Genomic DNA, 17521 nt, shown 5'->3' with positions numbered 1-17521 from the left:
CCTTGGTCAGGCTTAATAGAACTAAATCCTTTGCTTTTAAATATTTTGCTTGTCTTTTTACTAGGTTATCCCATATAGATTATTTATAGAGAACTCAAAACTCAATTTTCATATCTTACTACTAAATAATTTACACTTTATCCCATTTCAAATGCAAATAGGCTCAAACATTGAATCAAATAGGTATTTCTGATGATCCTCATATTTAAAAGGAGCGGTCTCCCCTCAACCCAATGTCCTTCTATATCAATCATTTTCCTGGGTGGAAAGCCAGTGAGCCTGCTTACCACACATTACCATATATAGAAAAAATAAATTAATTTGGAAAATCCAAAAAGAAGTCTAGATGGATCTCAACCGTCCATGTTGATGATAAGGCTATATGGATGGTGAGTTGCACAATATTCACACGTTTCCAATTAACTTATACACTATTCTTACGTTTCATCCTGAGAAAGACTCATTTGAGTCTCATTTTGCTAACATTTGGCCTCCATGAAACCCTAATCTGTGGAGTATTTAAACACTCCAAGGCTGCCATATGGAGCTCAGCAAACAAGTGTTGTCTGCTTGCTTCAATTCTCCCTTTCTCTGCCTTGCTCGACCACAACCCAAACTTATCACCGGCGGCAATTAGTATGGCTCCACCTGAGGTCTCCATCGACGGCGCATACTCGGGTTGTACGAAGATTATGAACCCTAACACGGGTTACGGCAAGAGGGCCTACGTGACGTTCCTCGCCGGTAATGGAGACTATGTCAAGGGAGTGGTGGGATTAGTAAAGGGTCTACGTAAGGTGAACAGTGCTTACCCATTAGTGGTGGCGATACTGCCTGACGTCCCGGAGGAACACCGTGAGATCTTGAGGTCTCAAGGCTGCAGCGTTCGAGAAATCGAACCCATCTACCCACCTGAGAACCAAACCCAATTCGCTCATGCGTACTATGTCATCAACTACTCCAAGCTCCAAATATGGAAGGTAAGTCAATTGTCCAATGTTAATGCACGTGTGCATGTCTGCATGGTTCATTGAGTCAATTGATCAAACAGGTTTTGTGAATTCATTTTTTGTCTTTCTTTTTTTGAATTACAGTTTGAGGAGTACAGCAAGATGATTTACCTAGATGCTGATATCCAAGTGTTTGAGAACATCGACCATCTGTTCGATTCACCAGATGGGTACTTCTACGCGGTGATGGATTGCTTCTGTGAGCCGGCCTGGGGTAACTCGCCACAATACTCAATTGGGTATTGCCAACAATGCCCAGATAAAGTAAAATGGCCAGCTGAGATGGGCTCGCCACCTCCCTTATACTTCAATGCCGGAATGTTTGTGTTTGAGCCTAGCAGCTCAACTTGTGAATCCCTTCTTGAGACTGTCTCAGCCACCACACCCACCCTATTTGCAGAGCAAGTAAGAAAAATAGTTTTTTCATTTTTCCTTGCAGATCTTTATCATTCTTTTTTGTTTTCTTGTAAAAAGATATTTACTGGGTAGGCTTTGTTTCTATGCGTTCAGGATTTCTTGAACGTGTTCTTCAAACATATGTACAAGCCCATCCCTCTCGTATATAATTTGGTCATGGCCATGCTGTGGCGTCACCCAGAGAATGTGGAGCTCGACAAAGTTAAGGTGGTCCACTACTGTGCGGCTGTGAGTATTCTGGCGACTGAATCTCAGATTCCATGGAGTCACATCTCTGTGTTTGGGAATGCTATGTGATCTTTCTACGTTTCTTCACCATACAAGATGGGCCTATGTGGGATGCATTGAGACCTCACTTTTGATAAATTTTGCTAGTATTCAGAAATATAGGCCCTACCCCTAATGTTTGGTGAAGAAACATTAGAAGAACACATATTTCTACCCTGAGAGATAAAAGATCCAAACTCAATACTTCCATAAATTTTTATTTCTTATGAATCTTTTTATTGACCATCCATTCTTTCTTGTCTTTGAAACAAATAGGGGTCAAAGCCATGGAGGTTCACAGGCAAAGAAGCAAACATGGATCGAGAGGACATTCAGATGTTAGTAGCCAAATGGTGGGAAATTTACAATGATGAATCACTGGACTTCAAGCCAGAGCAGGAAGAGACCTTCTCTATGCAATCATCTGTTGTGTCATCCAGGTCAGAGACTGAGATTCCGTACCTTCCGGTGCCTTCTGCTGCTTAAAAGAAACTCACAAAGACAGTATTACAGTTTAGGGTTTGCATAACACAGTATGTCCCATGTAAATAAATAAAAATCGAATATGAGAATAATATATAGAGTTGTCTTCGATGATGAATACAGTGATGTTGGGTATGGCAACTCAAGCTTTAGAATTGTAAGAGTCCATGCACTTGATATACACTAAGTACTGCATGCATGTAGGGAGAATAATAGTTGTGTCAAACCCCTAGTTAGGAAGGCGATCCTTGCTGTGTAGGTGTGACTGGTCTATTTCTAATGCTTAGATTTCTATGTCATGTAACTCTATTATTAATCCTTTATGGTTGATGAATGAAAATCCTTATACCCAAAATATTGCATGCAGAGCATTCAAATTTTCTGCCACAGGCAATATGGTCAGGCCTGTGGATTGGGCTTTGAGTTTTAATGAACGATCTTATAAAAAACCCGTACCATTGATTATCTGTTTCTTCTATTTATTTATTTTTTCTTCTAAATTTCATCTAAAAATAAATAAAAATTTATACAATCAAATTTTTTTTGCCATCTAAATTGCAATCAACACCTAATAAATTATAAAAGTTTGATCAACATGTCAAGCACTACTAGTTAGATTTGAATTTAATAAAATTTTTGGGTATAAATTGCTTTTTGTATATAGGGGATGGAAATGTTATATATGCCATCAGTAAGAATCGAATTTCAGTCTCTTCACTAAAAGGTATTGGTATTACCAATCGAACAACGCTGTGTTGGCAAAATTTAAGAAATTATCAAGGAAACTACTACCACCTTCATTTATCATTCTTTGTCTTCAAGCAAGAGATATTAGTCTTTACTGAGATAGAATTAAAAAGATTGGTTTAAAGGCATTGACAAGCAACTTTGTAATAAAAATCAAGCAATAAGAATCCATGGAGATAACTTGGGAGAGAAGACTCATTAAAAACCACAAATATTGAGTTATCAGAAGGTGTTCATGCTGCTATATAACTTTTGCATAACATGACAAATTGCATCTATTTATGGCATAGCGACCAAAAATGATAACAAGTCTATGTTACATTAGATGAATTTGCTGGGGCCAAAACCTTCTTTGTTTTGGATTATGCTCAGCCACTGTGGCACTGTCTAAGTTCATCACCTGGGTTCTTTGGTGAAGATCTGGGCTTCAACCCGGAGATGAGTAAAAGGAATATAAAGCTTTCTAGTAAAATATATTAAATTAAAAATTAAAAGGGCAAAATATTATATGTGGATCGAGAAACAAAATCTTCCATAATATATAAAAATTATTGAAGATGATAATCGAGAAATTCTAGTAAATGTATAAAAATTTATTAAGATGATACGTAATGCAATATATATATATATATATATATATATATATATATATATATATATATATATATATATATATATATATATATATATATATATATATATATATATATATATTTTTTTTTTTTTTTTAAATGACATTATCGACCTTTGTTGCAAAAATCTTAAAGTGCAAAAGAGTGTGTGGAAAACAAAATCATTTAAATGGGACCCATGTAATTAAAACATGAGAATGAAAGGACAAGCATCTTGTTTTGTACCTTGCTGCTGATACCGTATCAATTGTACGAACAAGAAGGAAAGAGAAATTTTAGCCCATAACAAAAGAAAACAATACCTTGGTACCATGGAAATTAAAATTTTCACTTATGCTCTCTACTTGTTGTGTAAAATTTTCTAGTGAAATAAGTGAGGTGAGATTTGAGAAGGAGCCAATTAACGAAATGGAATTTCCATTCACGAATTAGATTAGTTTGAAAATGTTAAGTCTTTATATAACCCAAAGATTGACATAAACACACTCCAAGTCTCTAACCCCAAAAATGGTTTGAAAAGATATTTCATAAGCTGTGTGAGACTTGTTCCACATAAATTTAATAAGTTGTTGGGTGACAACATATGAGATCACTTTGTGCTGACACCGATTCTTCCTGTTCATGAAATCGATCACAGTTTTATGAAACTAAACATTGATTTTATTTATTTATTTATTTTCTAGAGCAGGAGAACAGAGATTTTTGTGTTGCAACAAGACCTATCACAAGTTGGTGCTAAGGATAAATTAGGTAGAAGTTCTTTTATTGGATGAAGAATTACAAAGAACACACCAGATCGATAATGAAGAAAGGAAAGGAAAGGCTTGGAGTAACCCATAAAGTTTAAGAGATTTGATATTTTTGAGATAAAGCTAATGATCTTGACGAGTTCCTTTTCCAGTCCTTTAATGATAGCTAGAGATACTCAGAGGAACACACCACATTCGTCAACTTCTCTCCCCTTCATTAGCTTACTAAGTCAATCTGGTTCATCAAAGTACAAACTCTCATTAATTATGTTTGTCCGATCTGATGAACTTAAAAGCGTCTACTTTGTTCTTTCTTGTAATATCCTAGTATCGTGTGGTCATCCTCTCTCTTCTCTCTCTCATGCAAAACAAATATCTTTTGATAGTTGAAGTTAGGCAAATGTCTATTCTACATCTTTACATATTTGCATAGACAATAAGCAAATATCTTCTTCACACAAACATACACACAAGGTAAAAAGAAATAAACAAAACTATATATCCTTAAGTCTTTCATTGCAAAACAATCTAATAAACCTAGGATGCATAGACAAACCTGAAAACCCTAGAAGAGGGCTTGTGAGTTGAAGATATGAAAAAAATACATAAGTATAACAAGAATTTATCCATATAATATTTGTATAATTTTAACTTAGAATGAGCAGGAAGTAGCTAATTATTTACAAAGATAGAAGACTGTTACTATTTTTAATTGGTTTTTTCCTTTCTCCTTCAATAAGTTAAAGAGAAAAATTCTACAAGAGTGGAAACTACACTGCTTGATCAGAGAACCAAATTTTAACCATATTTTTCTTCTTTTTTTTTTTCAGTGCATTTTTTTCCAGGTGAAATGTAAATTCAATGCAAAGAACTCACACATACTTTGTTAATTGGTATCTGTATTATACAGGTGCAAAAGCCATAGATAGAATTGCCGGAAGCCTCACCAATAAGAAAGCCAGCCCAAACAAAGAATCCACCACTAATTCAACATTTCAAGAGACAGACTAAAATTCACATTGTTCAAATATTTGTTTAAAACCTAAATATCCTTTAGGATTACAAGTACACGAAGGGAAAGCCTCCGGTACTCAAAGTTCATTTAATGCAAGGGTGATAAGGGTTTCTCGGACGTGATTGACGTTATTGTTTTATTAACAACTCTCAACTTATCAAAAATATGAATTAATGATGTTTTTAAGAATAAGACAAGGCTTAGAAAGGTGATGTTATAAAATAACATGTTCATTTAATGCAGGGATACAATGAGTTCTCAGATAAGGTTGACATCCTTATCGCATTAATAGTCTTCGTTAATCAAGATACTTTTAACATGAACTAATGATTTTCAAGATTAAGACAAATTAAAGGCTGAAAACCCTCCACTAGCATGGGAGCCAATCAAAAATGTAAACAGAGGCATTGGATATGATGGGATCAAGTGTTAGCTAGTGACTAGTGTGTCTATATAGGTGTAACTGGTGGGTCAAGACCATACAGCTTTGGAGTTGCTTCATATATATATATATATATATCATCTGTGCAGTCAATTTCTCTAGGTGGCGAACCATTGAATGACAACCCTTTCTAATAATTAGGGTTTCTTCTTTAATGGTTTAGGGTTCTTAAGTAAGTTTAAAATAGGCTTTAGGGTTTGATTTATATAGACAACCAAAATTGGTTAATAATGCATTTAAACATGCATATGCATGAAGCTGCAGGCTCATGTGTGTACGATTCAATAACAATACATAGATGTATATATCCATGTATCATATATGTATGCTGGATTCATGTGATTTGATCATAAAACGTACGTCTTTACTACGAATGTTAGGCTAAAATTCTCTCTAATCTTCATGGTTAATATACTTTCTCATGTGGCTTCTGTGTTTTACAGTCTCTGGTCTCTATATAAACCCTAGCTACCTCTTTTTCTCTCTCAGTTCCCCACCCACCTATCTCTTTCTCTATCTTCTTCTTCTCCTTGGTTGTTGTCATCATCATCATCATCTTCTTCTTCTTCAGAGATGGAGAAGAAAGAAGGTACCAGTAGCAGTAACTCCCAAGATGCAGAAGTAAGGAAGGGACCATGGACCATGGAAGAAGACTTTATTCTGAGCAACTACATAGCCAACCATGGCGAAGGTGTTTGGAACTCTTTGGCACGTTCTGCAGGTAATTAAGCTTCTCGATCTGCATAATCATAGCAATGATAACCACTAACCAGATCTTTTTTTCTGGGTTTTGACTTTGTTTTGTTTTTAGGGCTCAAAAGAACTGGAAAAAGCTGTCGTCTTCGATGGCTAAACTACTTGAGACCTGACCTTCGGAGAGGTAATATTACAGCTGAAGAACAGCTTTTGATCATGGAACTACATGCTAGGTGGGGAAACAGGTGAGATCATTTTGGTTAAAACTCTAAAAGGCCTTGCCTTGTCTCTTTTTTGTTATTTTTTTCCCCCATAGGATACATGAAGAAGGTCTGTTGCTTTATTTCCTAATGCATCTATGTCGTAGCTAAGCTGGAGGAATTCTTGTTCTCAGAACCTTGAAGCCCATGTCATGTATGTGGCCCTCCCCATCTTGCTTGATTATTATTACTATTGTTATCATATGTAATATTGGTGTTAAGAAGAGATCGAAAAGGAATATACAAGAGATCGAGGCAGCAACAAGGCAGAGTCTTCTTGGATAAGTTTAAGAACTTTTTTCACCAAAATAAAAATTAGAAAGAGAAAGAACAAAGAGAAGAGAAGCAAGAGAAAGCAAAACGGCAGCACAAAACTAAATCCAGCTAAACAAGCTGAAACAAACAAACAAGGAGAACAAAAAGGCAAGATCAAGCTTGCTATAAGCCAAGAGTTACCTAGAGGACTCTCACACAACAGACTCAAGCCAGAGTTATCTGGAGAACTCTCGAATGACAAATACCTAAAGAACTCTCAAAACTACAATGACCTAAAGACATAAACAAAGATAATACAAGTCTTTATTTCACTTCAACCATAAAAGATTTCACCCAACAAGACTAGGGTTTGGAAATCATCACCAACATGGATACACGGCCATCTTGCTTGATTTCTTTAATAAATTTTTAATAAGTAAATAAGGAGAATATACTTGGGCTATATTAGGTCAAAACTATTCACTTACAAAACCCTAAAATTTGAAAAATAATGAGGTGTTTGTTTAACATAAGTTGGTTTGAGGTTTGTTTATGTCTTGTATTTTGAAATAGGTTCAATGAATCAAAATTCTCTTATTTAAAATAAATAATTTATAAATTTCTGTTATTAGATGCTGTATATGCGTGTGCTTAACATATGCATCTGTTGTGGACTATCTTTTTTCACTAATATTTATGAAACTTGAATCATAAAGAGTAAATTATAGCAGGATTATACTGATAATTTTGTAAACTATCTTTTATATATGCATACTAAATGTGCATCATGAAGAGAAAATTAGTTAGAATTATGTTTATAATTTTGTGAACTATCTTTTATATATGCATACTAAATGTGCATCATGAAGAGAAAGTTAGTTAGGATTATGTTTATAATTTTGTGAACTATCTTTTATTAGTTTGTATGTGTTTATGAGACTTGGGTCATACGGAGTAAATTGATGATTTTGTGAATTATGTCTTATATATGTTTATGAAATTTATGTCATGAAGAGTAAGTTAATTAGGATATATCAATGATTTTGTTGTCGAGCTTTCTTCTCATATTTATTTATTTCATTTCTTTTTTTACTCTTATTCTTTCCTTCTTTTCTTTTTTTTCTTTTTTCTTTTTGTTTGTTTTATTTTTATTTTATTTTTACTTTTTTGTTGCTTTGGGCAGTGATTTTGTTGTCGAGCTTTCTTCTCGTATTATTTATTTCTTTACTCTTATTCTTTCTTCTTCTTCTTCTTCTTTTCTTTTTCTTTTTCTTTTTCTTTTTTATTTTTTTAATTTTTTTTTCTTTTTACTTTTTTGGTGCTTTGGGTTTTTTTTTTGTTGTTGTGGGGGGTTGTGTGGGGTGGAGGAGTTGTTCGGGATTATGAACATCAGTTTTTTTTGAGAGAGAAAGGGTTGGGGGGTTTTACGGACTATGGGATTTATTTCTTCTTCTTATTATTATTATTATTTGGAGTGGGGGGTGGGGTTGGAGTGTCTGTGGGGGTAAAGTGAGATTTATGAGTTTTATTTAATCAAAGAAAAGAAAGATTAGAACTAAAGTTTTACTTGGTATGAAATCATACATGTTTTATTATTATTATTATTATTATTTTTTATTTTTTATTTAGTAGAATGTTTTATTATTTTTCTTTTAAGCTGTTTTGATTTCACCTTTTCTATTTAACCCAAAAAAAAAAAAAGCTTTTATTTCTTCAAAAACATAAAAAGGAAATAATTATATCGAAAAAGTGTTGAATAAAAACTGGTTGATTGCCCAAAAACAATAAGGGTATATAAAACAAATTTTATTAATTAGACTGATTGAAAAAGTACTAAAGTTGTTTTATGGTAACTAAGTAGTTGTAAATTCAAATCCGATAATAGTCTCCCCTTTGAGGGTAAGGTCACAATATTAATATCAGTTTAAACAAATTAATAATTATAGATAATTATAGTCCAAACATTATATTAAGAGCCTCATCAACTAGTTATATCTTTCTAGAAAGAAAACTTTGTTTATAGAAAAAAATTGAATATTATTCAAAAGATAATGATAATAAATTTTTTTTGTTTGGTGAGAAGATAATGATAATAATTACTATAAAAATTTATTGGACTTTTTTTAGGAGCTTAATTTAGTTGAAGGAAAAAATTGTACAAAACATCAATTCAAAAACGAAGTTGGACCCCCCCCCTTGGGGTCAGGATTAGTTGCAGGGACACCTTAGAGCCAAATTGCATGCATGTCCGATATTTGTCATTTACATGAAAAAAAGAGACATATATGATTGAACCCCACCCGCCAGGGCCCAACCCTACATATTAACCTGCAAGCATAGTAGCATTAAATACTAACCTTTGCTTGAAACTGAACTAGAACACTGTAAAAAACCTTTTCTAGCTTATTCTGTGAAAAAGGGTAAGATATCTCAAAGGTTTACCAGATGAAAGTGTACACAGCACTTACCTAACTTGTTAATCTTAAATGTAGGAACAAGAGCAATTCACGTATGGTCCATGGGTTTTTTTCTTCTAAAGAAGATACAGCTCTTACCCATAGTTGAGATAGAATAAAGCTTTTGCAAATTAGTTCATTCTTACGGTTCTTTTGCTTTTGAAGAAAATCAAGACAAAGAGAACACTGAGTCCATGTCCTTTTCTTGGAAAATCAAGACAAAGAGAACCCAAGGTCTACCTTCTTGGGTTAGAAACAAGGGCTGTGCATGGGACAATGTTGAAGGTCTATATGAAAGTAGTAGTTTTGATTGATTTGATTTCTTCTCTTTCTGGAATAAGACGAAATCGGTCAGGACAGCCTAGTCAGATGAAATCAACCTGAAATGTCGATATCAAACACAAGTCGGCCAGTTAGAATCGAATGGATTCGGAATTGGGCAAATCTGATTTAGTTTAATTACCAATTCATAATCCGATTACATTGCCTTTGTGCCCTAATCCATGTCGAGTAGCATTTTTGGATCTGATTTGGTCCATTCAACAACAACAACAACGTGAAGTTTAATTCTTGAGTAATTAAGAATTTAAGGTCGTTTGAGCTTTAAACCCAAAGAATGAAGCAGACAAAATCAGAGTATAGCTTGTAGAACTAGCCAGGTGGGCAGGAAGCCATGGAAGGATTATCCCATGAGTTCTATAAACCGACTAGAAAGAATTTGCAACAGCTAGAGTAGTTATCTTTAAAGCCATAGTAGGAATGGTTGCTAGAATCTTGAACAGTAAGAACCGTTCCTAAAACTACCACTTAGTTACCAAAGTATTATCAATCTATAGTGAAACCATGGTTGCATGATTTGGTTTGCTGATGCTACTGAACTTTACTTGCCTGTGTCTTCTGCAAATGAAGCTGAAACATTAATCAAACAAAGAATAAAATTCAAGCTCCAAGCTTTCTAATTCATTAATTCAAAGTATCGAGTTTCTTTATTTATTTTTTCTTTTCCCTTGCAGATGGTCTAAGATTGCAAAGCAGCTACCAGGAAGAACAGATAATGAAATAAAGAATTACTGGAGAACAAGAATTCAGAAACATATTAAACAAGCAGAATCATTCCCAAACCAGAATTCTCATGAGCTGCAAGAAAATGGTAGCACCAGTAATGAGCACATATGTGAAGGTGGAGATAAAATTGAATCATACTCACCAACTTATGCAGGAAACATGGAAGCTTTAATGGATCCTTTATCAACTACTGGATCCAATGAAAGTTTCTGGAACGATGAGGATCTCTGGTCTTTGCAGTTGCTCAACAACGATTGAGCTATATTTATAGTATTTAAGTTGGTAATTTGGAGAAATAGTAGCGCTATCATATATATCATCTATCCCCGTAGGACCTACTATACAACATTTTCTAATGCTAGTTAAATAGTCAATCTGTGGACTCCTGTAATATAAAACAAACCCAGTGTATTATATCTATATTGTAATTGTAATAAATGAGAGACCCTTTAGCTTATTATCCCAGTAGCGGAAATTTGAATATTCTTTTACTAGAATAAAAAATAAAAAATTTGAGTTTTTGTTTTCTACTTTTTTTATGAAAAAAAAATGAATTTTGAACATTTTTTTTAAAATAGATATTCTTTGAATTTTATTTCTTGAATTCTAAGACTGTAAGATATATCCAAGTAGAACCATCATACATTTTTTTCCCCTTTAATGGATAATGGATTTTTTTAATCTTTTTTTTCCTCCTCTTCTAGGAATTGACAATTATATATACATAAAAGTGGTTATTACATATACCACCAAAAAAGAGTCGAACTTGACCTTTTCACTTAGAGGTTTTGATAATTATTAGCTCAGCCAACCCTTGGTGATATTAATTCATAGTTATTTAGGTCATCAATATGTGCATGAACTTACTATCATATGATTAATTCATTTACTTATATATGATGAAAAGATCGACGTCCACGTTTCAAAGGATGTTCTTTTTTTTTTTTAATACTAAAACACCCTTTGGATTATAAGTCTTGAATTCTATCGTGGATCTACATGAAATCTTGAATTCTAACGTGGATCAACTTTCATGTATGTTGAAGGACAAGCTGTCATGAAGAGTAACACATGCATGATACATGCTCTACTATTGACATCTCCATTATTCGACACATCATATGGTTATTTAATGTGAATTATAATATTCACTTAACCATTTTTTTTTTTTTTAATACCCATGAAGTCTTTCCTTTATGTGATACAAGAGTTAGGTCTTCCAATGACGTGTAACAATCCACTCCTTTCGTTCTCAAAAGAGTGTCACTTTAAGATAAACAATCCCACATGAACATAATAAATGTTTGTCTATACATATATAAGGATGTAAAGAAAGACATTCATTAAAATGTATAAGATTTGGGTGTTCAAAACCGATTCGACCAACTGACTGAACCAATAAAAAATTGATCAAAACAATATCGAAACAGATTCAAACCAAGCCAAACTAACCTCCATAAGAGGAGATGAACCGGGCTGAGCTGGTTACAACTGATCCATCTCTCTCTTCTTCTTGAGAAAGCTTTCATCCACCAATTCAAAAGCTGATGAGAATGAAACCCATTTCGTTCTTTCATTTCTTTCTTTCTTTCTTTCTACATTTGAGAACTTATACCAAAGGAAGAAGACGACAAGGGTTTCCACTTTAAGTTTGTCCCTTAGGGAAGGGAAAGAGAAAAGAACACATTAATTTGGGTGGGTGTTTGAGAAGTACGAAAGCAACTTGTGTGGTTGCAAACTTGCAATGCATGACCTTTTGTTTTTCACACGTTTTAAAAATGCATAAAAAGCCTACAACAGTTGGGTTAATGTCCATGTGAAAAGCAAGGAAAAATCACATGATAGCACATGGTATGTTGGCAATCAATTTCATCACGTTTCAAACATTTCAAATGTGACCAAAAGAAACAACAAGGGCCAAGGCCAACTCATAAATTGTTCCCTACAGCATAATGGATAAGTCCTATGGGTTTTCAAGTATAGAGATACACATTCAAAGTTGTTCTTCTGGGTTTGTAGATTCAGTTTTAATTATTGTTCGATGCATTGTGTAATTTAAGCTTTAAACTGTCGTTGACAGATCAAATAAAAAGTTTTACTACCACAAAGAACCTTGATGAAACAAGAAAATAAAGAACAAAAACAAGTTACTGAGGCAGTAATATTGAACCTTCAATACTCGCTTGCCTATGGTACATGAAATATAGACTTCAGAGGCCTTCGTAGGCAAATGGACCATTTCATCTTTATCCATTAGTTTTATTTTAAAGGGCTTCCATCTATAATTGGATCACAAAAACTAGAATGCAACTTTTACTAGTTGTTGAATTTAAAACCTTACTAGGTATGATAACCTCTAATTTCTTTCTTAAGCTGTTGTTGATGATACTTTCAATATTTCACAACCAAATCCTAAATATAGATGATAACTAAGAACACTTCAACTAGTGATTTGATTTTATTTCTTTTTCTCTTGTTTTTCTTGTAATAAATTGAGAAAATTGGAATTGAATCCCCATTCCACCCCCCATGAAATGCGAGAGAGTTGCCCGATCTTTTTGAAAGTGACATGGAAGCAGTTTGATGCACATACGGATAATTTACGAGTACACGTGACGACATATTAATACTAGGCATGGAAACAGTATGATGCACGCACGGATAATTTACAAGTACACGTGATGACATATTAATACTAGGTTTAGTAAGTTACCTGTAACGCACGAGTGACACATCCTTCAAATGAATACAACACGAGGTCCCAAACTTCATTCGATTACGCTTCTCCAAAGGTAGAAAACCCTTAGGTTGAGCAAGAGGAAAACTTGTTCTTTTTCCTCCCTCATTTCTCTCCATCTCTTCTCCAATAAAGTATTACACAAGAAAATGTACAATAGGGTTTGTATCAAAGTTTCTCTTAAATAGAAGAAACCTACTTGGGAGATTATGATCCAACGTACAAAATTGCACTAGCTGGATCTTCAAGGATAAACTCATAAGTTATCTCGTAAGGCCAGTTAGTCATACATATGATATGAGAAGAGCTTTGTTCTTAGATCTAGTATATCAGCAATGGCTTTGATACCCCGTGGAGGGTCCAGATTTGATCCCGTGGCCTAGTACGCAAACCTGGTCCAAACATGGTAGCAGGTTTGGGCCAGTTTTAGTTCGTTTGTCTGAAATTTATAAATCCACGACAAACGTGTAAATCAGTGTTCGTGGGCCATATTAAACCCAAGTGAACCCAGATGTGTTGGGCTTTGGGCCTTCGGCCCGTGATCCTTTTGATACTTGGTGGCAAATTTGGGAGCTTGTTGGGATAAATCTCCAAGCCCACTGAACCCAAGTGAACCCATTGAAATTAGATCTTAAGTCAATAAAAAAAAATCTTAGCCGTTGAATAGCACTTTGGGCCTTTGGCCCATATAGGTGCCAAGTGAGCCATTTTAGGTGACCTTGTTGGACGGTGTCATCGAGCCCATTACCGAAATTAGGTTAATTCAATGGTTCAATGGTTCTTTTTTCTTTTTTTTTAATAAAAAAAGAGCTATTTAATTTAATTTCGACTTCTTCTCTAATGACGTCAACCGTGAGATCATCGATGAAGAAGCAAAATCATCTTTTGATCTTTTCACCTTCTCAGTTATTTTAATTACTTGTTTATGAATGGAAAATGACATTTAGTTTTCCAGGGGGCCGATCGTGAAGTAGTTATTGCCTTATTGGTTTGTTTTACAATATTCTTTGATTTTCGTGCCATATCTTTTTCCTTTTCACACTTTTTTTTATTATTCTCCCGTAAAATTTCCAAAAGCATTAAAAAACAGGTGGATAGCCTTTTTCGATGTTCGATTCGATTTTTCCTATCTTTCTTGTAATGAAAAGCAAAGCTGTGCAACAGAAACCACACTATTACTGTTTAGTTATTTGTCCGTAGTAGGATATTGGAACGGTGAGAAATCCAAAGAAGAAGAGAGTTTTGGTATGTTCGTTGTATGCATTACAGTCTCCAGCTTTGACTGGTTGGATTGAATTCATGTTTTCCGCGCTTTCGCTATTGATTTGAATAGTGTTTTCATTTTTAAATTGATTGTTTGACTAGTGATGGAAACCTTTGCGTTCTTGATCAGTCGTTCTTGTTTTGAACTAAATTTATAGACGTGTATTGTAATTTATTTTATTTTTTTATTTATTAGGTGGGGTTTTTTTTTTCTACGGCAGGAAGGACACGAGACCCACCAAAGACGTTTCGAAGAGTGGAGTTGGGTTAGGGAGCAGGTGGAAGGAAGTTGTGATTAATGGCCGGTATAAGAGAAGGCCCAGCGATTGAGTCCATCACTATAAAAGACAGTAATGAGGAAGACTTGGTAGATAAGGAGCAAAGGAAGATATTCGACGACGCCGAAATCGAAATGGCTCCGCCAGCTGGTAATCCAATTCACAAATCAAGCTCACGACCTCAGCTTGATCTCAGTGGTGCTGCAATTCAAGGGAATTTCGAGGAGAAAGATCCAACAATTTTGTTGCCTAATCAGTCTGACGACATATCTCATTTGTCTGTGGATATCGGAGGTGATTTTTATTCAACCTTTGGGCGATTTTGTACTGCTTCATTCTGCAAACATTTTAGACTTTAATTTGCGCCCAATTGAATTTTCTGGGCGTTGTGACGAACCGAACATTGTGATCTTGTCTGTTTTTCTTTGTCGCATTATTTCTTCTTCTATTTACTAAACTAAATTATGGGTATCGCTTCAATTTTTCTTTCTCGATTTTTTGGGGTTCATTGTTATGCTTTTTAGTTTTCTGAGTTTGTTTGATGGAATTCCTGTATAGATTCTTTGTTGGGTATCGCAGTTCCTCCCTGGGTGGTTTGGGGTGGTCAGTGCAGGGTTGTTCGCGTTTATGTAAATGTGGCTCAATGGTTTATCTGTATGCCTCACCCATGCCAAACCTCTCTTTTATTTCCAGTTCAGTCAATCTGATAGAGTGATCATTTCTGTCTAATTCACCATTATTAAGCATGCATATGTGCTTCTTATGATTTTAGCATTAATTGTGACTTCTGCTTTGAATTGACACATAGCCTCATAAATACTGGACGGTGTTGTATCTGTCTTGCTCTGGTTTTTATTGTGAATGAACTTGTAGCTGCTCAATATAGGGTTCTTTGTTAAATCTGCGTTTCCAATCCTATCTGGAGAAAATTAAAACCTGCTTACCGACCTTTTCTCTGATAGAGTGATCATTTCTGTCTTAACTTTTACCCTTGAGCACACATATGACATATGTGCTTCTTATGGGTCTAGCATTATTGTGGCTTCTGCTTTGATTTGACAGATAACCTCTAATTACAGGACAGTGTTGTATCTGCTTTGCCATTCTTCAAGATGGGGATGTGCTGGTTTTTATTGTGAATGACTTGAAGCCGCTCAATGGGTTTTTAAATTTGTGATGGGTTTCCTATTCTACCTTGAGTAAAATCATAATTCTCCTTATTGTCCTTTCCTCTCCCAGTGAACTAATGTTTTTTGAGATTGGATATGATGTCAGTTTTTTGTGTATACCAAAAACGGAGAGTTGCAGATGACCAGAAATGTAGCTTTAATTACTGCCTTGATTTCTCTCTACAATGACCTTATGTGACTTGAAAGAGATGATTGTTTTTTACAATGCATAATGTAAATCTCTTGACGTGACGAATTTATGTTTTACTTGTAGGATCTCTAATCAAATTGGTATATTTCTCAAGACATGAGGATCGTCTAGTTGATGATAAGAGGAAGAGGTCTTTGAAGGAGAGATTGGGTGTCACAAATGGTAATAGAAGGAGCTATCCAATTCTTGGTGGAAGACTGCATTTTGTGAAGTTTGAGACACATAAGATTAATGAGTGCTTGGACTTCATTTCTTCAAAGCAGCTACACACTGGTGGTATTGCACATTTCTTTTCATCTTTGTTTCTTTTCCTTTATTGGAAAGCAGAGTAAATGCAAAGTATTGTTGGGTGATAATTGTTGTGCAACTGGCAGATCGACTGGTATTACTTAAAATCTATTTCTTTGTGTAAATATCTTGAAGAATAGAAATCTTTTCCCATTGATACATTTATCTTCTACTGTTGGTTTGTTTTAATCTTTCTTTTAAACAGGATTGGAATCACCCAGTCGGCATTCCATTGTTCCAGCCAATGATAATGTAATAATAAAGGTAAATTTTGTGGCGTTGTCTGATTTGAGCTCTTTTAGCAATGATTTACCTGTTACAACTATGAAGTATTTCAGTGGATAGCTGTGGGTGAGCCTTGACACAATTATGAGGTTGGCCTGTTGCAACCTGGTGGTCATTGGTTTGAACATGAAAACCACCTCTCTACTGAAAAATGAGTTTTAGGCTGTGTACATATGCCCCTCCCAGACCCGGAGTAGCGGGAGCCTTGTGCACTGGGTGCACCAGTAATTTAAGCCCTCTAGCTATCTACTGAAATTGTGGGAACAACTTCTGAGAAAGTTTGTCTCATGGTCCCTAAGAAACACATATCCCATAAAATGGAAGTGGGATGGAGTTGGGGAGGACCTAGTTGAAATATCTAGAGTTCTTTCCATTTCTACCTTCTGAAATCATGATTTTGGCTACTTATATTCTGTCAGCAACAAGAATTCTGCAACCCAAATAGGTAGAAGAAAACAAAGATAAAGAGCCAAAAGGCTGTAAAACAGTGAATACCACCTGTTAATCATTGCAAAATCCCTAAAACGTGCAAGAAATTAAATTCTCTTATGTGTCCTTGCCACTTGATCCAACAGGAAAGAACCTGGTGTCCTGGAATATGCCTTAAGCAAGCTATACTTTCTGTAGCACAAAGTAATCACCGACTCTCCAAATAAAGGAATCACCTGGAGGGACTTTTGCTGCTTCTGGCTTCCCTCTTCTACTACTCATCTGGTTGCTTCCCTATACTTGGGATCTGAAGCTTGGGAGTATGATATCCTCCTAAGCATGTTAGAAGATCTCGCCACCTTGAAAA

The 17521-nt window shown here is 34.9% G+C and overlaps 3 protein-coding genes across 5 annotated transcripts in view; all 3 read left to right on the top strand.

Moving 5' to 3' along the window:
• The first annotated feature begins 486 nt into the window (after nucleotides 1-486).
• LOC149020607 (galactinol synthase 1-like) lies at nucleotides 487-2523 on the top strand. Its single transcript, XM_089146952.1, has 4 exons — nucleotides 487-980; nucleotides 1095-1415; nucleotides 1521-1655; nucleotides 1971-2523. Exons 1-4 carry the CDS (start codon nucleotides 639-641, stop codon nucleotides 2178-2180), a joined length of 1008 nt encoding a protein of 335 aa, XP_089003078.1. The 5' UTR covers nucleotides 487-638; the 3' UTR covers nucleotides 2181-2523.
• Nucleotides 2524-6335: 3812 nt separating this feature from the next.
• Nucleotides 6336-10752, top strand: LOC149020606 (MYB-like transcription factor EOBII). The gene is made up of 3 exons (XM_089146951.1): nucleotides 6336-6483; nucleotides 6574-6703; nucleotides 10443-10752. Exons 1-3 carry the CDS (start codon nucleotides 6336-6338, stop codon nucleotides 10750-10752), a joined length of 588 nt encoding a protein of 195 aa, XP_089003077.1.
• A 3595-nt stretch (nucleotides 10753-14347) lies between these two features.
• Nucleotides 14348-17521, top strand: part of LOC149020605 (pantothenate kinase 2-like) — a 29937-nt gene continuing 26763 nt past the window's right edge. The window contains exons 1-4 of one of the 3 annotated variants that reach the window (XM_089148799.1): nucleotides 14348-14476; nucleotides 14716-15066; nucleotides 16216-16428; nucleotides 16646-16704. In XM_089148799.1, the coding sequence (XP_089004925.1) occupies nucleotides 14793-15066; nucleotides 16216-16428; nucleotides 16646-16704 (546 nt within the window). In that variant the 5' untranslated portion in view covers nucleotides 14348-14476; nucleotides 14716-14792. Of the gene's footprint in view, nucleotides 14477-14690; nucleotides 15067-16215; nucleotides 16429-16645; nucleotides 16705-17521 lie in introns of all 3 variants that reach the window. The other 2 variants (XM_089148797.1, XM_089148798.1) reach the window with 2 other exon arrangements.

The sequence above is a fragment of the Hakea prostrata genome, chromosome 3 (assembly GCF_041222555.1).
Source record: "Hakea prostrata isolate BN-2017 chromosome 3, UWA_Hpros_2, whole genome shotgun sequence".
Taxonomy (NCBI): Eukaryota; Viridiplantae; Streptophyta; class Magnoliopsida; order Proteales; family Proteaceae; genus Hakea; species Hakea prostrata.
This window is presented reverse-complemented; position numbering and strand designations above follow the sequence as displayed.